This window comes from Ptychodera flava, chromosome 2, assembly GCF_041260155.1.
Source record: "Ptychodera flava strain L36383 chromosome 2, AS_Pfla_20210202, whole genome shotgun sequence".
Taxonomy (NCBI): Eukaryota; Metazoa; Hemichordata; class Enteropneusta; family Ptychoderidae; genus Ptychodera; species Ptychodera flava.
In genome coordinates, this window is record NC_091929.1 from 12,391,120 (window position 1) to 12,415,159 (window position 24,040).

The 24,040-nt window shown below is 38.1% G+C and overlaps 2 protein-coding genes across 2 annotated transcripts in view; both read left to right on the plus strand.

Moving 5' to 3' along the window:
• LOC139114654 (caspase-3-like) overlaps window positions 1-3,720 on the plus strand; it is a 29,675-nt gene extending 25,955 nt beyond the window's left edge. Inside the window, exon 9 of the mRNA XM_070676502.1 lies at window positions 2,006-3,720. Coding sequence (XP_070532603.1) covers window positions 2,006-2,208 — 203 coding nt within the window. The 3' untranslated portion in view covers window positions 2,209-3,720. The remainder of the gene's footprint in view (window positions 1-2,005) is intronic.
• LOC139114700 (uncharacterized) overlaps window positions 1-24,040 on the plus strand; it is a 426,568-nt gene that overhangs the window by 286,233 nt on the left and 116,295 nt on the right. The window lies entirely within an intron of this gene.

The following is a 24,040-nucleotide window of genomic DNA, read 5'->3' on the forward strand; positions in this document are numbered from 1 at the left end:
ACAGATTATGTCTCTCATTTCTACGATCCATGGTAAAATACCAGGATGGAAGTCTTCAATACCTTGAAATTTCTTATGGATACAATAGAAAAATCTTGGGGTAACTGTTGATGAATGTTTATTATTGAATGAACACATAGATATCCTTTGTAAGGCCCTGTGTAGGAGAATTAGTTTGACGAGCCATCACATCATTTCATCGAAAGCTTTAATACAGAGTCCTTTGACTATTGTTGTGCTGCGTAGGGAGAAAACTGAAACAATTCTCAACAAAGTTTTCATACTACAAAATAGTGCCTTACGTATTCTGATTTACCAAACGAATATCCTTCTCTTGAGTTATTTTCTCACTTAAACGTTCTGTCCAATAGACAAAGGTTGTTTATTTTATCGGAGTGTTAACATATGAGGAGTATGACTGACAACGCACCAAAATATCTGTGTAAGTTTTTGTGTATTTCCCAGTGATGTTCATCCTAATCAAACATGGTCTGTTTCTCTACAAGATCGTTGTATTATAAAGCAATGGATTTCATTTGCCAAACAAAGTTTTGTTATTCTAAGCATTCCTTGGGAGTAGAACCAGAAATAGGTCCCATTTCAATGAAAATTTCGGCATAGGCGTATTTTAGTAGAAACGAACAAAAGTGATGTCCGTTTTGATGCCCAGTGTTTAAGGCAACCGTTTTAGTGTTTAAAATATCCATTTTCGGCAAATTTCATTGAAAGTGGCTTAGAATGCAACAACACAGTCAAAAACATTGAATGGAACAAAACTGTCGAAAAGGGGGTTTGATAGGTTGCCATGATCAAACCTGGTCTTTATGCTCATGCAGCCTGTTTCCATGGCAACAATTTAGTGGCCAGAAATATGAGTTCTTCAAAAACCCAACCAAACCAGTTTGATCATTCATGGTAATTAGAAACAAATATTCATTTTTGACATAGATTCCCATGTGTAGTCAATCAACATTATTGGTGAAATCCAAAATCAAATTTCTAGCATAGTTGTTCAATTGTAACCATACTATTCTCATCAAGTACATTTATATAAGACTATGATAAGTTATCATATACCTTGAGTCACATTCCTGTGTGACGCTATGGGAAAAGACGCCCTCGCATTTGTGCAATGATTTGCCGTATCACGCCCAGGCACATTTTGCCTAAATATGGGCAAGCCCGTGCATTTCAGAACTAGCATTTTCGGCAAAATTACAAAAGCAAATTTCTTGTACAGATATGCACTTGTAACCACCCTATTCTATTCACGTTCATTGATATAACAATCACACAACGTCTATAAATGCACAGATATTGCTAGTTTTAAATTGGAAAAAAATGTCCATTGTTTCGTCATAGACTACTATTTCTAGTGAATCAACATTTTCCGTGAAATTCCAAAATTAAATATCCTGTACCCTGGTACACTTGTGATCACCGTATGCTAAACATGTACATTTATATTAATTATCAAACGTCTATAAATGCAAAGATATGACTAGTTCTATATTGGTAAAATTTGTTCATGGTTTTTCATACAGTACCATATGTAAAGTGAACCAACATTATCGATGAAATCAAAATATCAAATTTTTGTACACGCATGCACATCGTACCTGCAACCCAAAGTACATTTACATTAATTATCAATCACATTTTAATACAGAGATAGAGCATGTTTTTAAGGGAAAATGGATAAACTTTAGAAATGAATGTGCACTTCGTCACTTTGCTATCATTCTATTTACCACTGTTGTTTCATTAACCTTCTTGCAGTCGACATTGACTTGATATTCACATTTCCTGGTTTAGAATATAAATTTTGCCTCTGGTATGTTTCTTTACTCGTGCAGCTATTGAACATTGTCTCTCATTTAAGTGTGTTATGTTCAATAAATAGTTGTTTGATAGGGATCAAGATGTATACTTTAATTAATGTAATGTACAGTTTTACGAGAAACGTATTTCATTTGTTTGTTGTCTAATTCCGTCTCAACTGTAGGTCTACATAGGTTTCAAGACCATAAATATGGTTCATGGTTTATCAAAGCACTGTGTGAGGTGTTCCAACAGCATGCAGTGAGCAGGGACCTGGAAGATATGCTAATGATGGTCAAGAAGAAAGTTGCACATGAGTATTCGCACTCAGTGGACATGCAAATACCTTTAGTTACGTCCACTTTAGTCAAGAAAGTTTACTTTTAGGAAACAACTTGTTTCATGGGAATCTCAGAGAGTTGTATCATCAGAAACTGGCACAAGAATGTATTAATAACAGATGTTTCAGTATAAAATAGTCATGTAAGCAGTTGTTACGATTACAAACTTTCATCTATATTTGAATGAGCTCAGAAACACATGTACAGACAGAATATATTTGATCGAATTTAGTCGTGAAGAAAGAAGTCAACAATATGAGAAAACGTTGAACAACACGTATTAATTATGAATTAAACACATCGATAGTTCTTCTAATAAATGTAAATTTTCAACAGTTTCGTTTTTGTTACATCGAGACAAATCAACAGTCACGATGTTTCAATGTGTTGGTTCCATATGTTCTCAAGGTTTTGAAGTCATTTTGTTTCATATTCTGAGTGTTGAACATTTAAAGTAAATTGCATATTTGAGAAGACCGCTTTACCAAAATGTAATGTTGAATAGTGGAGTTAAAACTGTTTGATGTTAAATTGTACTTTAAATGGCATGTTGACAAGACATAATGGATATTTACATTAGGCATTGTGATGTGTCTATGACCATTATTTTCGAAGGAAATGTTGAATGATGTAAGCCAATTTTTTTCTTCAACATCTTATTTTGTTAAATTTCAAAATGTAGGGAATGAGGATAGATCTCAAACTATTCCAATGTTGCGAAAGTCTTCTGCTCCCTACCAAAACAGAACAAAATTATACTTTACATATAACGTGCTGTGTGTGTTAGTTTTTCTCATTCTTCACTTTATAATCCAGAATGTTTCTTGTTAATGAATTTTACAGGCTTTTCCTGTTCGACGCTCGTTTTCTACACGTTTGTTAGTTTTGAGAAGAATCAAAGCTTTTACTGTTCTTTATATTATTGGTAGTATTAGTGACAACACAATGTTTTCATAAATTAGTTATTATTTTTTTCAGTACTAAAACTTTTATTTCGCTGAGATCAACTTCAAATAGTTTTGAATTTTTATCTTATGAATCTTGCAATTAAGTAAGACTGACAACACAAAGTTCTCAGACCTATGATACGTGATATATTGTAATTGCAGAAATCTCGAAGGGTCTCTCACGTTGTCCAGCCACGTGAAGACAAAGACCAGAAGGAAATTAAAAAATACTGTCAATTATTTATTAGTAAAACGTAAATGAGAACCATCATGGACGGGATATTCCATGGTTTAATCTTAGTTTATCTTCAGTTTTCTTTGTGTAATCAAGAAAAATTGCTAGTTATGTCAGCTTAGACAATCTCGAAGACTGTCATCGACCCCGTCGATCGTCTAGACTCCTAGTATCTTGTAGTTTGACATACCAGTTAAAGACGTTGAACCATGAAATTTTATATCCAAGATGATATTCCAACGTAATTCACCATATTCAGAAATTTACTAAATTTAGAACATTCATTATAAGTAATTTTGAACATGTTTATGTAGATACAAGAATGATATGCATGTCAAACTACATCGTAAAATAAAAGTCACATGTCATACCATACAAAATCATCATTTGTATAGTCTGAGTATAATGTTTATATAGGAAAAAGTAACATTAACACCCCCAAGAGCTAGCTGACAATTATTGTCAAGAAGTCCTAAATTTTGATGAGGATGGGCAAATACCCCCAACATTTGTCAACCGTCATCATCATGTATCAATCGGAGATTGCAGAAGGCAATGGTCACTTTTTATGAATACCTTTTTGATCAGACCGAGCGGTTTTGTCTGTGGTGCCTTCGCTAAATGATTTAATGCCTTACGTTGTGAGTTTGAACCTAATCAAAATTTAATATAGAAATAAAGGGCGACGCGCTGACCATTAACGTTTATTATATTACGATGCCCTGTCCATTGCGTTTTAATTGGTCAAACTGAACCACGTGACTGCCCGCAAATACACAGTGGTTTGTTTTCATGCCCTTGAATATGAATAATATCGTAAACAAAGTTACTTTAGAGCCAAACGAAAATTGTGATTTGTACAAAAATTATAATCAAGCAAAAAAATAAATAGAGCATTTAAGGGCCAAGTTTAGACGCTATTTTTCAAACAAATCTCCGGGTCTGCAAAATTTTTGCTGCGCGCTCACTACTCACTGACAGGTTCTTGGGCATTGTTGTCGTTCGCAGGGGAAATTTTCGTTTTTGACGGTTTTTCGGGGTTCGTTGATAATATAATGAAAATAACAGACTCCGCGCTGACCATTAACGTTTATTAATGGGCGCGGGCGAGAGGAGAGCCAAATTAACAGGCTCGGCAAGCCTCGCCTGTTATATTTTTTTCTTTCCTCTCGCCCTTGCCCATAAATAAACGTTAATAGTCAGCTAGTCGTCCGTTATTTCTATATTATATTACCATGCCCTGCCTGTCGCATTTTGATTGGTCGAGCTGAACCACGTGACTGACCACAAATACACAGTAATGGTCTGTTTATATGCCCGTGAATATGAATTAGATTGACAACTCAAAGTATCGTAACTTTGCAGCTCAAACGTAAATCATAATCCAATCACAATATAAAATGGAGCACTTGTGGGCCAAGTTGAGATACTTTTTTCTGAAAATATTTCCGGATTTACAGCGCACGTGACATTTTGTCGCGTATTGCTCAGTTCTGGGGCCCAGTTGTCGTTCGCTCCGAAAATTTTCGCAAATTTTGACGGTTTTCTCCGGTTCGTTGATAATATAATGGAAATAACAGACTCCGCGCTGACCATTAACGTTTATTAATGGGCGCGGGCGAGAGGAGAGCCAAATTAACAGGCTCGGCAAGCCTCGCCTGTTATATTTTTTTCTTTCCTCTCGCCCTTGCCCATAAATAAACGTTAATAGTCAGCTAGTCGTCCGTTATTTCTATATTTATGGGCAAGGGCTCGAGGAAAGCCAATAGGTAACGGTTAATGGTCAGAGCGGAGTCTGTTATTTCCTTTATATTTTCAAGGAGTCCAAGAAAACTGTCAAAATTTGCGAAAATTTCTAAAGCGAACGACAACTTGGCCCAAGAACATGAGCAATGCGCGACATACTGTAACGCGCCCTGTAAAAATTGGGCAAATCCGGGAATGTTTCCAGAAAAAAGGTTTCTCAACTTGGCCCACAAATGTTTCTTTTATTTTGTGATTATGATTTACGGTTCAGCTGTTAAGTTACGATACTTTGAGTTGTTAATCTTATTATTCATATTCAGGGGCATGTAAACAAACCATTACTGGTTATTTGTGGTCAGTCACGTGGTTCAGCTCGCCCAATCAAATTGCGACAGACAGGGCATGGTAATAGTCGTGCCGGCGGCTTACTGACTACGCATTCGTAGATTCATAATATACTATGCGAGTAACCGGAAGTGTACCCTACTTTTATGAGCGCCGCCATGTTTATTTGAGTACTCGAAATAAAAAAATACGAAACGTGCAAATTATTACTTTATAACTCGCCATTTATAAAATATATCTCTTTTATTAGCCATAAGTGGTATTATCCACCTTGTCGCTGATATAAAATATCGTTAATATCACGCATAAAAATAGAAAAAGGGAGAAAACTGTTGTGAGGGGGGGCATACGCAAAGAATGCTGAGATTGAATTTTCAAAAGCGCCCCCTGTGTCAATAACTATATTCAAAAATTGCCAGACGGAACGCTATAGTTTCAGCTTGCAAGTGGAAGGTTGGTGCGCGCGGTTATCACTGTATAAGCCGATTTGATCTTTAGCATACTTAGGCTGATGTGCAGCGTCTCTGAAGCCGTTATCCAATTGGTTTGATGAAGGTTACCGTTATAACTGAAAAATACAAATACTCAACCTTGCGAGGACGTTGCACATCAGCAGTCATATTTCATGGCGAGTGTACTAAGAATATACAGACCAAACAGTTCGCATATTTCAGCACAATCAACTCTTCCCATTGCGACATCGAATAAATCCTTATTCTCTCTTTCAATCCATAGTGTTATGTCATCAAAGAGTGGGCTCCTTCTCGATCAACCACTTCATCAGAAATCGAAGTGTATTCCCTCGCAAAATCAATATGTATACAATCATGCTTCAATTTGTAATCAAGATGTCGTTCAGAATATACCGTTTTGTTTCGTCCCTAAATTCTGAAATAACTGAGCCACAGTACTTACTCTGTGTGGCTATACCTATATCATTCAAAATTATACAAGCAAGTTTTTGATACTGAGGATTGTAGGTCATTACAACAAGATCTTAAACATATAGAGAGGTGGTGTGCGGTATGGAAATTGAAACTTAATTGTAAAAAATGCATGATATTTCTTTTACCAACAAAAAAGTACCTATTTCTTATAACTACACACTTAATGATGAGATTGTAGAGAGAGTGACATCGGTTAAAGATCTCGGTGTGTATATCACTCACAATCTCAATTTCTCCCCTCACATAAATGCGATCACGCTCAAAGCTTTTAAATTATTTGGTTTATTAAACGTACTTCTAGCAAGTTTCACAGTGTTAACACCCTTAAGACTTTATACATAACGCTTGTAAGGAGCCAACTTGAGTACGCCAGCCAGGTTTGGTCTCCACACCAACATTACCTTGTCAATCGACTTGAAAGGGTTCAGTGTAAATTTGTAAAATACTTGTGTGGCAGAGTAGGAATAGTGTACTCATTAAATAACTATAAGTCACTTTGTACATTTTTTAAACTTCCGCTCCTACAGGAGCGTAGACTTTTTTTAGATATGACTTTCTTTTACAAGTGTATGTTTTCTTCATATGATTGTCCTGAAATTTTAGAGAATATTTGTTTTAATGTACCTTCCCGTTCATTACGCTCTGTACAGCTTTTTAAACCAACAGTTTCTAAGAATAATGTGCACTCGTTGCTTTCTTATAACGTTCAATGAAATTTTTAAATACAATTTTACAGAATCAGACTTTTGATATTTTTAATTGTAGCTATGGTAAATTCCGCACTTTTTATTTAACTCGATTTATTCGTCTTAATCTTGTAACTTTTGTTCCTCTTGTTTGTCACTTGTTTGTTATTTACTTGTTTCCTGGTTGTAAGCTTATGTTTGTTCAGTATTTTTGTTTGTTTATTTATATTTTGCTGGAACTGTAATTGGGCGCAAGCTCGTTGTTCCTAGTCAAATAAAATAAAATAAAATAAAATAAAATAAAATAAATTTGTTTTTCCTTTCATTCAGTGATTCCGTATTCCACTTTTCCGTGTTTCCGGATTCAATAGTCCACGTTTCCGGTAATTCAACTCAACGACACAAAGGCACAACTACTGACGAGTAGGGTCCGAAAGATTAAAACTAGTACATGCAGCGCTTTACTGGAGATAAAAATCGTCTGATAGTTTCTTTCATAATGTACCATATAACGTCGTTCCTTTCGCCTTAATTTGCGTGATTGAGTGATGAATACGTTCTACCGAATTGTACCAATAAGTTCGTCGTGTGGTTATTTCGAGAGGCGTGATTTGAATGATTGAAAGAGTCAAGAAAATATCAACCACCGGAACTCCGCAGAATATTCCAAATCAAACATTCGTCCACATGCGTGAATACGACCGTATCACTGCAACACTGCACAATTTGACACAGACAAATGGCCATTGTCGTTCTGTATAGAAAAGGCGGTGATTTTCTTCCGTTTGATCCAGATACCTGTGCCGAACTTTGCAGGTCTTGCATGTTCGGCAGTATCAACAATTCTGTGTGGCCTTCTTTGGTGTAAAAAGCAAATAATTCATGAATTGTGTAATTGTCATCACGAATCGTGTGCCACAATCAGATCAAATTGATTGGAATAAATTTATATTAAGTAGAAGGAGGTTTTGAGTGACGTATATTTACATAATCAAGGATGATTTACTTTTCTACTTTCGCTCTCTTTCGCAGAAATAATGGAACTTTTTAATTTTATGGTTGGATCCTCCAATCTATGTAAGAATAAAAATGACGGTCAAGTTGAATGAATTTCATCAGACGTTTACGATCGAAATGTAACATTTTGACTTCTAGATCTAGACTTGCATCAGTATTGGATGTCAATATTTCCCGTGTGAAATATTGCAATTCGATACTGCATCAAATCGAAAAGTCCAAGATTTCGACATTGTTGTTTGTTGCTCCTTTGATGATTCATATCCCTCATGCTCGTAATACATTGTTGGTTGCCATTTTTGATAGGTCAATGGCCGGTTTATGATTGCATGAGTCATCGTGTTATTGTGTGATAACAAGTCTCAATTCTCTTCAAACGATTTTTCAGCTTAGGAAAGAGTCAAGGCTACTGTTGGGAATTCATTATTTTATTTGGACATGTTACAGATCATCTAAATTATGTACAACAATTATATTTCCGCACAAAAGTTTGTTTTGTGAAGTCCGATGAGCTACTTACGTTGATTCTGGATAGCGTTCAACTAAAGAAATGTTTATATTGTGAGTTTGCATATATTATTTTAAGAAATGAATTGTTGATGTTGACAATAAACTTTTTTTGTACCACATTTGACACTTGCGTATCTTACATTGACAGTGATAACCTTATATTTATGTTAATAGAGCTTTTTTTCCGGGTGGCGAATATTTAGTAAAAAGTCTCATCTAAGCACAGGTTACATCTTTTAGTAGAAATGAAGTATAAACTGCATACTTTGAATCAACTTTTATTTTCGACTGAAGACGTTTATAGGATTTGTGAAATAATTTTAAGAATTTTCAGGGCAACATAACGGTAATGAAATGGCTAAAGTATGGTGGGGGAGGGATGACTCCTCCAAAACTTAAACTTGGGCGACTGTCTGTACTGCTCCTATACGTACATCTTTGGAACGTTGATGTATGACACGTTGCATCAGTATTAAAATTACTTAAGGATTTTGCAAAGAATAACAACAAAAGGATTATTCGTTCGACTACAATATAATATCTTTAGTTATTTATCGGTAAAATATAGACCATTTGTAACTTCACAAAGATAATGAAATTCATACCCGACATCCGGGATTCCATATGTAGCAACAAAGGACCGAATGGATGAATGCTAGAAAAACTATACAATTGCCGCAGATATTACGAGTCGGAATGTTCACAGTCCTGCATCGATGTTCATGGTAATATAAAAGTCAAAACAGAGGCTAAAATCAATGCTCCATAGACCTTGGTAACATTAAGGTAAACCCAAAACATGTATGAAAAGTAAGAATTGCAAAGCAATCAGAGACATAGGTATGCCAAACACATTAGGGGCAGAGAAGGACTAAGTTATTCTCACCAAAAGGATGTTGGCAAGTGGTTTCTTGACAGACGGTGCGTTTTTCGTGTATCAGCTGGCAGAGGGGAGAGTTAGCGGGAAGAGTTAGCAAACGATCTGTTATAATCGGTGTGTAGAATTAATCATTCTTTTACGCAGCAGCCAACTTGGAGGAAATGTCCCACCCAGCGGGCGAACAAGCAGTGGGATTCTGTTGTTTGAAATTTTAAAGTATTGCCTTGCTGTATCGATGACTTGTTAAATATTTTGAATCATTGGAAACCTTTTCTTTGGTCAAGAAGTTCATGACCACTATTTTTGATAACGGTCGTTACTGACGGGATGTATGCCAATGACTAGATTTTGCGTATGTCAATGACTAGATTTTGCGTCTTTATCAAACAGAATCTGTGAAGTGAAAGGTTCGTTGGCATGCAATCATGCTATATATCAGACTTATTACGGCTATATGCGCCTCGGAAGCAAAAGACATTCATTTTCGCTCAAAATTCCTAAAAAAATCTTCTAACCATTCACCTTTAAATTCAAGAATAATCGGGGGTCATCGTGCAAATTTTGGTACTACAGAAACAAATTACCAAAGATTTACCGACATTTGAAATTATAAAATGACCGCCATTCATTATGTTAACTCTATAGAAAAAATCAGAAAAGAATTGAAAAAATTGAGTGTCTGGATCTGACCTGAGGCCTATTCTATATCTTAACAGATTGATTATGGTCGTCTCCGAACAGTCGCCTTACCTCTTAGAAAATGCCCTTATAACAAATAGTTGCCATTGTGGGGTTACTATTTTACCTCTAGGTCATGCAAGACACAATTTTTAGGCATTCTGGTGCATAGCCACAGTTGTTCTTGTAGAAAAGCTTGAAAAATTAGTCCGAAATTGTAACTACACTGTAGAAGCGAAAAACGTAATCTTCCCTATAGATATTATGGGCCTCCTTCTGGTCAAAGATTCAGATCTATTTAAATCCTTGAAAAGGTCTAAAAATTTTACAATAGACAAATACAAAAGATTGTTATAATGGCGTGGTAACACAATCTACTTTATGATCAGTAGTACTGGACAACAAAAATCTGTACAAAAAGTCTAAAAGTTAAAAATAGGCAGATGCAAAAGATTCTTACACTTACGTGGTAAAAATAGCCATTTTATGATCAACAGTATCGGCCATCAAAGAACTGTACAAATTATAAATAAGACCAGTGAAGCTTTGACATGAAACAAAATGTCTTGTATACGCGGTGAGTACTGCACATGATTCGAATATTAACTCTTGGAGTGTTGTTATTTTTCCCACTAAACTGTTACTGTAACATCTTACCAATTTCCTTTTTATGAATTCTTCTGCATTTTTTGTATAACTTTGGGTCAAAGCGACATCACATTTCATTGGCTACAGCTTACTAGCAAAATTCGGCAAAATCTGAAATAAAGAGGCCGAGGTCGTATGGGCGAAAAATTTCACTTATCAAAAAACTTCGCCTATATGGTGACCAAGCCCTGCACAGTGGGCGCTGTAAATACAATTCTATCTAATTATTTTCAATGGTATCTCAACGTCATAAAGTGTTATCACGTTATTGTCATCAATCGGTCACGATATCGGTAAAAAAATTCACTTATCAAAAATGCGAAGAAGTAATAAGGGCTCAGCGTTTTCAATATAAGTCTAACCAATCAGTCGAACAAGTAACATATCTAGTAGTGTTATTTTTCACCGATTTAACGCGTGAAATTACTTGCATTCACTACTACTTGCCCCTCCCCCCGCAACTAACGTTTGCAAATGTATAAAGTCTTTTTTGTGTTATATAAATTGCACGTAAATATTCGAGGTCTGATGATAATTCGAAGATCATTCTTCGTGCTTTTTGTCACGTTTACACATTGTAGACAAGGAAAATTGATGAAGATGTTAGACATTTTTGTTTCCTACACAAAGCTCTTTTGGAATTCCGTTGTGTACATTTTAAAAATAAACATTTAAAATTCAAGCGTTATTTTTTATTTGAAAGTGTGAAAGGGCAAAACGTGTATATTCTGAAGCAAAGACAATTCTCCTTCTTAACTTCATTCTCAAAATCCACTTTCCCGTTTTCGATGAAAGTCGGCTCAGATCGGTGGATATAAATTATTTGCTTCTGTTTCATCTATGTTCCCTCATTGTTGTAACTGTACCAAGATACACTAGAAAAAAGCTGAGCGATCTTAAATTGTGTAAAGGGTCCCAATGTTACGTTCTGGGATAGCTAAATAGTATGAAACGCTTCCATAATGATATTTCCGACTGGTCCTCCCTCACGGCCTCAATCGGGGCAACAGCTGTGGCAGGCGCATTCGCATATTCGTTTTGGTGTCTCGGGTTGATACAAAATGTACTGCCGAGCTACGTTAGCTAGGCTCTCCAAAGCTATGTGATACGGCTAAAGCTTCGCCTGCGGCTTCTAAGTTGCAGAATAGATAGGTAGTACTAGTCGAACACCATGGAACACGATTAGAACTAATTTGGGATAATTGGATGGTGAAGTAATGTCGATTTCATCTACAAATGATATCTCATTTGCTTTAATTTCTTTTTACATTAAACACGTTTTTCTGAGTAATATGCGATATTCTAACATTCAGCTATATAAGTAGTATATTTTTATTGACCTCCAGGATAAAACAAGAATTTTACACCCCATTTTATTCATTTATCTACATGAAGCGAAGGAAAATTTAACCATCCATGTAACTAAAGTGTGACCCTGACCTATATATGAACTCACGCGCAGCAGTGCATTGTCGTTAAAGCGGGGAAATTCCCTGCTGAGTCATTCACATTCCAAATGGAACTTGCGCAATACACTAGCTATGACTCACCCCACTATCAAAACGGAACGATATTCTATTCTCTCTCATTTGTTAGATAGATTCCGACTGTGCTGCAGCTCTGTACAGCTCCTTAAAGGGTTCCAGTGCTGATTTTTGTCTTCTGGATGTAAGTATATACTCGTTTTCTGGTTGTGTGAATTTACTATGTTTTTCCTACGCCTATCGGAACGAGATTTTAGTCCCTACCGGAACCATAGGGATGTTGCGCAACCCTCTTTTCCAGAAGAGTCTTTCGCAATAACTTTTCCAGTAGGGACTTTCGCAATACCCTTCCAGTTACTTAGCAACTTGTCACGTGGTTTCAGAGGTCTGAAACTCTACAGTTTTCAGAAAATTTTCTGTGGAATTTTTTCTGAATGACTCTAGTTAACTAACTTTCATATCCATTCAATCCATAATATCGTAGATATCGCTCCAGCGGCGGACTAAATCCTTCTTGTTTTTGTATTTCTAATGCCTGCTTGAAAATGTCCTGAATAAGTTCTGACCCCGGAGCCTCCTCGTTCGAAGGGTTGCACCTTTTTCTTGTATTTGTGTAAGCAGCTGTTTATATTGAACATAATAATGTTATATTTCTCTCGTCTCTTTGATACTCCCGTTTTTCCTTGTATTACATCAATAACAACACCTGGTATAGGAGTTAAGGCTAACAGTACCGGAACTGTTGGAATTGCTGCTATTACAGCAGAGCTTACAAGAATTCCCTTAGTAATATTAAGAGCCATATCAATTCGACCCATTAATTTATAACTTCGTCGATATGCAGCACTTGTTCTTTCTATGTAATCAGCCAATTGTTCAACGCTTTCAACAACTGAGATGTGCATTTTTTTTTACTGTATATGTAAGGGATGATAAAAATAATTGTAGTAATATAGAAATACAATATGGCAGAAGGAGGAGAAGATATACCACTCCAGGATTTCGATGATGCAAATTTTAATGACGATGATGATGCTACTGCTGTAACATACTTAATAGACGACGATAATGCTCTTGCAGAAGCTGATCCTTTCCTGGATAGCCCGAAGGCGGATCTTTTGACTAAACTTAGAGTAGATAAAAAATTAAGTATGATTAATCAATTCTTAGACTATAATAAAATTACTGATCCGGATGCACTAAATGTATTGGCTACGGAATCTGAGATTAGGGATGGAAAGCTGTATTATAAAGACCTCAAGCTATCTAAAGATAGAGGAGGTGGATTTTATAAGCTCTCCACATTAATGGGTAAAGAAGGAGGACATGCATTTATTAGAGAAGTATTAGGAGGTCGCTCTAGCGCAGAGCCCGAATATGTGAAACGTACATTGCATTCTGAAGATGTGATAACCGATAAAATACCGGCTGAGAAGATGTCACCAAAAGACATGGGTATATACAAAGATAAACTGACAGAGTTACGGCAAGATGCTTCTGGTAATGCACACAAAATACAAGCTTTTGAAAATAAATCGAACAATGGAACAATCTAAACCCCGAATATAGAGCTTTTGTTGATGAATTAAAGATGGCAAATATGCGTCTTGATGAGCTTTACAGTGAAAAAGAAAATCTGTCAGAGCAGACAGAACTTACACCTGAACTCAGAGCAAGACTAGCTAAAATTAATAATCGAATTGAAGTACAACATGATATGATCAGTGGGGCACGTGAAAGACTGGCGTCGACTAGGTCTCTTCGTGATGTAATTTCTGATCCAGAATTGTCACTCAGGCTGAAGCTGACAGAGTTATTTAAACGAAATGGTATAACAATCGCTGCAATACTGACTGCCCTTGGAATGACAATATCAACAATTGCCCTGGCTGTGACTAGAGGAGGAGGAGGAGCAGGGGAGCGGGAGCAGGAACTGGTGGGTCTGGTTCAGGTCCGCCCAAAGTATATACAAAAGCGAAAGAAATTGTAAAGCAATTTGGCGAATGGTTAAAAACCTTGGCCGCAAAAGTGCTGCTGCAATACCAGTTTAATCGGCTCCCTCGTCAGTTTTCTATTAAAAACAGCAGGATCGGTGGTCGGATTTGTCGGAGAACAGCTATGGATATTTTTAACTGGTTTAACATTAGTCATTATAAATAAAATTATGTATTAATATATGACACCCCTACGGAATCGACATGTTGGTGAAAAGAATATTGCAAAGTTTCTTTCTAAAAATAAAGACCTGTTTGGTTTCTCTGTCGAATTGGAATGGTGCAAACTTCGGCGGGTAAATCGCCATATCCTTCGAGCAAATCCAGGTGTCCGACTCAAAGATGATAATCTGTATCATAACATTTTAGCTTTCGTGAAGGAATGTCAAAAGACTAACTTCTTTAAGCGACTAGAATTCATAGCTGTATTCCAGGATACTGAGGATGACCAAGAGGCTCATCATCTCCAAGAATATTGGGTCCTTCGATTGATTCGCGACACAGGCAATCGATTTATCTTTCAGGCAGACGGAAATATTTACGTAAAGATGTGATTAATTTTCTTTTTTTCTTCTACTATATACATTACACGAAAATGGGGTACGATAGAACATTATTACCGACTTTCAGCAACCGAATACCGAAGGGAACGAAGTCAGAAAGAACTCATCATGTGATTGCTCATAATCCAACTGTGGCAGATCCAGGCCAGACACTTAACATACGATGTCCAAAGTTAGAAAGCGGAGTAGTACTAGTTCCAGATACTTTCGACCTGGTTTTTGATCTCGAAGTAACAGGACATGAAGATAACCGAGTAGTTCAAAATGTTGCAAAAAATTTGGTGGAGCGTATGGTTCTCAAATTTGAGGGTCAGCCACTTTTCAATTTGAATAGATATAACCTTCTTGAATGTTATCGCGATCTCTTTAAACATAAAAAGGAGAGAACGAACATGACACTGTACGGAATTCAGAACGAAAATCTAAGAAAATTGAGAAGTGGCGCGGCCGATGCAAATGCCGACAGGCTTTCAAAATGGGACGATATTTTACTTTTCGACACATATAAAACAAAATATGCTATTCGTCTCACTCACCCCCTCATAACAGGCCATGGAGTTGCATATCCATCAGCGTTAGGGAGTCATATCGAATGGGAAATTACGCTTGCACCTGCCTCCCAATTACTTGTCAGTAATCAGGTTGTTACAGCCAATTATAAATTAAAAAACATTCAAATGGAATACGAAACAATTTCTGATTCCGTACTCGCGAGAGATACTGCTGGTTATTACAACAATGGGAAAAGTTTTCTCTACGAGCATATACATTATTCTAGAACAATACCATTCAAAGAATCGGACACGGTTATCAATGAAAATGTGAATGTACCACGACGTAGCATTAGAGGTATCTATTACTCTTCACTAAAAATCAGAATCAGACAGAACTGAACAGTGAACTTTTCTTTAACCCTCCATTGAATCTGTGTCTGTATCAATCGAAGGCATTGCAAATAAAGTGTACGCTCAGAAGATGATACCAAGACAATTTTGGAAAGAAACACGACGGTATTTTGCTGAAGATAAAGATTGGTGTGAAATTGATATAGATGAGGTCGATTATTTGAAGAATAAATTCTGTCTGTTTATTGATCTGCGTAGTTTTAAAGATATTGAGTTTCATGGAAATGGTCTTAGAGTAATGAACACAAAGGACGGAATTCAACTTGAAATTCTGAAGAAAGACACCTCAGTTAAGGGTGCCGACGACGCTCGCGATGACAATATATTTGCTCACGTTTATGTTATTAGCGATGCCCAGGTCACTGTTGAAAATAGTAGATTAAAGTCTTTTCAATTTTAACCATGACCCGTCATTCCTATCGGCGTGTTTCTGCCAGCCATTCGCCCGTGTTCAGATTGTATAACTGCACACGTTTGATATCATTTGGCGCCATCATGATTTTACTACGCTTTTCACTACGAATTTCTCCAGCCTTTTTCCGTACAAACTGTACAAATTGTGCCGGCTCCGGCTTCTTCCCAGTTTCAAATAGATCTTTATAATCTTCAAAGTTCAAATGTTTTCTAACACAAACATCTTTCACCCCTTTATTTTTTTTCGTCTCCGAAGTTGGAGTTCGAAAAGCATACACTTTCGAGCGTATGCCGACAAAATCAAGAATAGGTCACCATTCAACTCATCTTAAATTTACCATCACTTTTTTATTAATCTTCGGAAAGTTGGCCCACTCATCCCACTAGTATCATATATAGACTTCTCACCATTCTTTTCAACATCTTCTCGGACTATATCATTGAAAGTTACGTCCGGGTCCGGGATCGGTACACTGTAAACAAAACTGTCAGTATCCATGTAGGCTAATCGTATTCCAGGGAACCGTACCCGAAAGTAATTGTAATGCGTCTCATACATAAGCAGCTTAGAAAGTTCCAGTACTGCTGCGCCAATGAAAACTGGCTTTTATATTCATATTGATCCCTTTTCAGTTCCAGGAGAGCACTGTCACAGGAGTCTCCATCCTCTTCGGAAGTTATGGTAGTTATATGTTTCATCTTTGGATTATACTTCTGAATCTTTTTACAACCACTGTCGGAACCGTTCCTACCCGAAACAAATCTAAAATCTCTGTACTTTCGAACGTCTTCTATTGTCTTGCCGAACATCGCGTTATTCATCAACTTATAGAAATTCTTTTCAAAATCTGTCTTTCCCTTTGTCCTCATTTCAGTGTTTAAAGGCAATATATTCTGCAAGACACGCCCTCTCATCGAAAGCAAGCACCCGATAAATCTTTTTTAATCTCATTCCCATCCGAAGATAGAATTCCAGCAACTTGTAGTGTAAGACGTATCTCTCTCTGTCCAACACACTTGTAATCAGTCGAGTGCCCTGCCTCGGAAATTCATAGTGATGCGGCGCTAATGGTAAATCCGAATGTTCTTTATGTAATTCGACCGGATATTCTAGATCTACTTCTAGAAAACTTGGTGGAAAGGTGGCGCCGGGTCCCCAATCAAATCCTGCTCCGTCATTCTGAGCATACCATTCTAACAATTCTTCCATCGTCATCCAATGAAGTCCGCCCGTAGGCATTGCCTGACTCATTGCCCAGCCGTAGAGATTGTTTGCATCGAGATATTTTATTTCGGTCACCGGCTTCTCTGGATCCCAGTTCCCGCCAGCTCCGTCAACGTAAGCAGGATGATTTGTCTGTAAGTAATGAATATTACACTGGCTGATACCGCCTCGAATTCCCCTCTGTACGAAATTCATCTGCTCAGCATCTTGAATGAGTCCAAATTTATTACCTGTGTAAAGTAACATAGCATCCCATGTCAAGCCGGGCGCCGACATGTAATGGGCCGGATCTAACTTGTACGCTTCTAAACATGTGTCGCGGAAATTTTCGAATATATTTGCAAGAAGGAGAACGTCCGTCTCACAATAGAATTCCATATAATCTTTAATCGTCTTACATCCCACTTCATCCCACACCTTCAATGCATGCTCATAATCAGATTCTGAAATCCCCTCTTCCGTCATTCGCTATAAAATTTGCCCCTCGGTGGTAGCTCCTCTTCTTCCAATCGCTCTGGAGAATCTAAATATTCATACGGAAAGAAACCTTTCGCTCTTTGAATGTCCGGGTACGAAAGTGGCACCGCCGCCCATCCGTGGTCCGGCACAGTCTTTGCCAACTTCGCGAGCGACCCAGACATCAACTGAGCACTATCCATAAACTTTATAGAAAAGAAACGTTTCTTTGGCTCCCTCTCCCCATCGACAACAATTGAGGCGTGAAAAATAAATGTTTTCGAGAGACCCATAATTCCACCATTGCCCGTCTTAGCTATGATTTTAGGCTCTGGTCCCCCTCCGGCGTCGATTTCATGTAATTCTTTCAAAATAAAAGAACCATCGTATCCCTTGAGGTTGTGAAAGTAGATAGGAATGGTTCTCGACGGACGGCACTTTTCACAATAAAAAGTCGTTCCGTCTTGGTATCCTGCCAGCTCTCCACATGCAATACAGACTGGATTGCCGTAATTAGAAGGATCTTTCATTGGTTTTATTTTCAAATAATACGATTTCGAATAATTCTCAGCCCGTTCTTTCATATCCTTCAGAAAGTCTGTAACACAGGAGAGCCCCGTGAATGTTCTTTTACCATAAACTTTTGGCCTCGTTCCGAAGGAACCCCACCGTTCCACCATAACATACGACAGACAAATTGGAATGTGTCGGCCAGTGCCCCGCTCAATAATTGCTTCAGTATCTGCGTAGACGACGTAGGGGCACACCACCTTCTTCCGATGTCCTTCAAATTGACATACTTCCTTAGGAAAAACTGGCTGGGCAGTGTCTGTTCCACAATAATTCTCATGTTCTTCCAACTCTCCTGTTGACGCAAATCCTTTTCCACAAACCGTACAAATACACTTCCGTCTGTGCACATTCTTACGATTTTTATTAGAATTAAGAAGGCGATTTTCCGCAGTAATTGGTACGAAGTGGGCCCTGCCGTCTTCGCCGACTATTAGTAAAATTTTCGCTGTCTGCACCGTTCCACCTTCCCCTATCGGAACGGTTCCGACAGGGGCACTATAAAACACAGTTATACCGGACGGATCGGGATCGGACTCGTAGATCTGAAATACTTTGAGTCTGATGCCTGGATTTTGCTGCTCGAAGCGCCTGAACACAGTCAGATCGGCGGGTGTAGGAAAGGGAATACCTTCCCAACAGTAATCGGCTATAAATGGAGAGTACGTATTCCAATTTTTTCTGGTATTACCAGCCTTCTTTTTACGAAACTCGGGGTCGGCTAACTTTAAACTTGCTACGACGGCATACTGGAAGCAGTCCTCGGCGCCTCTGAGTAGGACCAGATCGCTCACACATTTCTTATTTTTCAACCATTCCGGCAGTTGGGGGCCGGGGCCAGCCCCAAGTAGTAATTCTACCAGTCTTACTTTAAAATTAAGTATCTCCTCGAGAACTAGACCAGAGCCCTCAACAGCTTCAGCTTTATCAAGCCATTCTTTGTAGTCTTTTACTATTGTTCTTTCACTGCCGCCCCTCCCTTATCTTTTGTGTATATACCTCCCTTATAGTTAACATAGTGTGTACGATTTTGCACACTTTGATCTTTTGGATTTTGAATTTGACTTCCATTTCTGTAAAAACACGGTACATCTTTCTTTCTTTGGCCATACCTTCAATATCAATCTGCGCGATATCCTCGACTCGCTTGACTTCGGAGGAAAAATCTTTTTCTATAAATACACCTTGGAATGCCCTCCGTAAGCGCCGTTTTTTTATGCTGTAATGCACAGTAAGTCTCCTTGGAATAAACTGCGGCGGCACCTTCTCCCATTTCTTCACCAATTCTTCTCTAAGATCATTGAAATCTATCCATGGTTTTTTACCGAAGGGATTTTCTAGAGTAAAACCTTTACCTGAAGAATCTGTTAAATCTGTGTGAGTCATGGTATACAGATAATTCTGAGTGTCTAGCCCTCTATTTAAATCGAGGTCAAGTATATCAGCCAATTGGTTTATCTTATATTCATTCACGATTGGATCCATGTACTGTCCTATATATATCATAAAAAAAATTTTCTTAAAAGAAATATCTATTCTAATTCATCAAAATCCACTATAATATTTTTGTCAGCATTTATTTGTTTATATATCTCGCCTAATCTTTCTAAGTCGACTAGTTCTTCCGCATCTTGAATTTCTGGTTTATTAGGCGCAGCACAAAATAACCTCTCAACAGTGAAAGAAAGAGCACGTTTATTTAATCGCGGTTTAAATGCTAAGAATTCTATCTTACTACCTTTCCTGATATTACGAGGTACAATAGCAGGATTTTCTCGGACTGGCAATGGGCTCACTGCTTTAAAAGCACAGTCAATTTCTTGAACCATATCAATACATGTAGCGAAATCGTGAGCTCCTCTTTTAAACTGAAATTTAAAATACGCAACTGGCTGCGCCCCGCGCTTCTGATACACTTTAGATGGATTGTAAAATCCGCAGGAATTATTCTTGGAGTGAGCGGTCAGGCTTGCAGCATAACTTTTAGCAGTGCTTGCATCGAAACTTTCACCTAGGGTACGGAATATTATTAAATCAGTAAACTTTTGAAGACTCGGTTGCCAACGGACACACACCCCATCACATGTAGCTGGATCTTTAGAACCATATTTAGGTCCGATGTTGAAAACTACTTCTAGCTCACTGTCTACGTATATGAAAGGATCTACATATTCACCAAATACTAATTTGCCTCCATCATCAATTTTGATGTTTTCTCCGGTTTCAAGTATTTTTATTGCATCTGAAATAGAAAGGATTGTCATTGTATTATCGTATATATCTTAATAAAAATAATTTAAAAAATTTTTTCTATGATATAGTATCCCCAAAATGTCATACATATTCATAAATGGACCAATTGGAAGTGGTAAGAGTTACGATGCAGTAAATTTGGCGGAGACTCACGTACCAGAATTTGACACTAGTTTTTCCAGCAACATTGCCGACTTTTATAATGGGCGCCACGTTTCGATTGCCGATTTTCAGAACCAGTTTATAGAACATACTCTTAGTTTACAATGTCAGGCTGGGCTCCCTTCGGAACGCTACATTATTTGTGACTCTTCCATAATTCAACATCTAACTTTTTCTCGAATCCGGGGCGTGGCAGCGGAAGAAAAAAAGATTGTTTCTAGAGCATTTGACCATTTACATAGTTCATTATCATATTCAAAGATATGCCTTGGGATTATTGCAGGCGGAATGTGTTGACTCGAGCCAGGTCGTACGAAATAGCTGCCTTAGAAGAACTAGAAGAGATTCACAACAAGTTCAAACAGACTTTCTTAGAATTTGCCACGACTACAGACTTCCATGTTTGGTAATTCAGAACGCTCTTACGCCTGAAGTTCTCAAGAATATACTTAATCCAACGATTGATACAGAGACAGTCGGGCCAGTAGATTTTGCACAAGCTTTTGACTTTGGAATTGCATGGAGCGGCGGCAGCCAAGGATTTTTAATAGACGGTTTCAGCAAGGAGGAACTTGAAAAAGCGTACTTCCCACCTAATCAAGAACAACTAGAACAACCTAGAGTCTCACTCAAGAACATACACAAACTTCTTAACGCTTGTGAATCTGTGCACGCTTATAATGCTCCGTTTGACCTACGAGCACTTGACATTATGAAAAGGGGGGACTTTGAAGTTACTTGTCTATGGCTCATGTCAGTTGTGTACATTATACTTCAACCAGAACTTATAGATAAAGCTGAAAAAGGGGGACTCGAGAGAACAGCTCATAATAACATGAGAAGTCGTTTTGAAGATCTTGCAAACTTAATATGTTCAGGAACTGAGATACCACCTCATCCACATACTGCCGAAAAAGATGCAGTAAGTGAACATTACTTACGACAGTACATGATAAATACTTGGCCAGGTGGTTGGAAGCGAGGTGGTAAACTGACACTTTCGGCTTTCAAGAAATTAAGACTTTTTCCATGGTACTTATTGAATAACTTTCGTAAATACTTACGTTAGTACTTACGTAGTACTTACGTTAGTACTTGACAAGTACCAGCACAGGAACGTTACGTAGTTCTAATAACATTTTCCTCTGGCTCCCAACTATTGAAACTTTCTGGATAACCGCGCCATTTTATCAGATAATATTTCTTTCCTCTAATTTTTTTCGTCTTCAAAATTCGTTCTACTCTGTACAGCTCGTCGGCTCCCCGTTCCGAAAGGGCGCTCTGAAGTTCATCAGAATAGAAAGTGCCGAGTATTTCCTCTCCATTCAGATCTTTTATCTTGTAAACTGGTGGCGTTCCCAAGCCAGCTGCGTACACCACTTTTGAAACCACGAAAATCTCCTCTGTCCAATTTGGTAAATATCCTTTCTTAAAAGTGGTCTTGTATTTTGTAATTCGAACCCGTTCTCCCGGCTTGAATTCAGGGTTAACTCCCCCGGCTGCCAACTCAGGACCGAATAGTGTATAAAATGCCTGCCAATCGTTCTCCTCTGTTACGTCCCTGGGTTTCATTTTGATACTTCCGTGAACGGTGTTATTGTAATTCTCAAGAAGTTCTGGTAGAATGGGGAGCCAGGAACGTGTCTGTCTGTATGTAAAGTATTTCCACATCATCGTCTTAAGGGTCCGATTAAAACGTTCAACAACACTAGCTTTTTTGTCACTGTAGGTGTGAAACCAGTGAATTCCCACCTCCTCCAACCACCCCTGCATTTTTCGATTAGTAAATTCCCGCCCCTCATCTGTCTGAAGTTTGTCGGGCCTTCTCCCGGATTTCTTAATCACGTCTTGTAGCGCCTGTAACGTATCATCAGCCGTTTTTGACTGTATAGGCCTGGCCCATGCGTATTTGCTTAGCACATCGATTACTGTTAGCATGTATCGAATGTTACGATTCTCTTTTGCGAACGGGGGAGGGAATTCCACGAGATCCGCTTGCCATTGAGAGTCTATCGATGTTACGAAAACGCGCCGGCCCGTAGCATGAGTACGAGGTACCGGTTTATGTAGATTATAAGTTAGCTGAGTTTTTAACCAGTCCTGTACCTCTTTCTTAGTAACGTGGAGTCCGCTGGCGCGTGCTGCGTCATATAATTTTTGTACACCTCCAAAACCAGTTTTCGGGTTGTAATATAATTCTCTAAGAGTACCTTCGGCTTCAGCTTCCATAATTGCTATATTATACGAAAAATTTTATGTCGTACGGATGCTGAAAATTAAATACTAGTTTACTGAATTTTATCCTTTTCAATTGCTTGATTAGGCCCACGGCTTCCCGTTCTGTCATCTCCATTCCATGTTCTTTTATAATAGTTTTGTTGTCTTCCTTGTTCGGTGCGTAAATTAGTACTAACATCTTTATGTTTTCCCTGAATGTTTACTAATACTAGTATATTGCTGAGTCAGAACCCAGACAGATAGTCCGTAGTGTCTTGCGCTGAAACCAAGTTGGACTAAAATGTCACTGCGCTTCTTCATATCTTTGGACGAGGCGCAGTCGTCGAGTACTATTAAAGTGTTCGTGCCGGCCCATTCGTCCCTTACGTAGGTTAATGTATCATCCGCTGCATCGAGTCCGACTGGAAACACAAACACATTATCATCTTCGAAAATGAATCTTCTATTATACGTTTTATTAATCATGAATGTCGGGCAAATGAAAACTATATATTCGAATTTCCTTAAGTACGGACCGGTGGGGAGGTCCAACATAAATTCTGTTTTGCCAGAATCTGTCGGTCCATTTATAATCATGTTGAATGGCGGGGTAGCGTATATTGACATTTCCTCTGGATCTATATATTGTAAATAAATGTAATGAATATTGCTAAAGATAACAAACCAATTTTGCCGAATTCGTGAATAGGGTCTGCGCCGAGTGTTGCAGATGCTGCCCGTTCCGGGGAGGGGAGGCCCCCCCGAGTCGTGTCATTGTGAGGTGACTCTCCGGGCTCGTCTTGCCACTTCACAAGATCCTCCCCTCCTTCCATCTCATGTACAGCACTTTCTCGAACTTCCGTGTTTATATCACCGTTCACCCCGAAGGTCATAGATTCTGTTGCATATTGCAATTCATTATTATAACCCGAGATTGCCGGGCCCGAAAGGATGACCATCTCAGACGGTAAGAGAAGTAAATTGGGTGAAACTGCC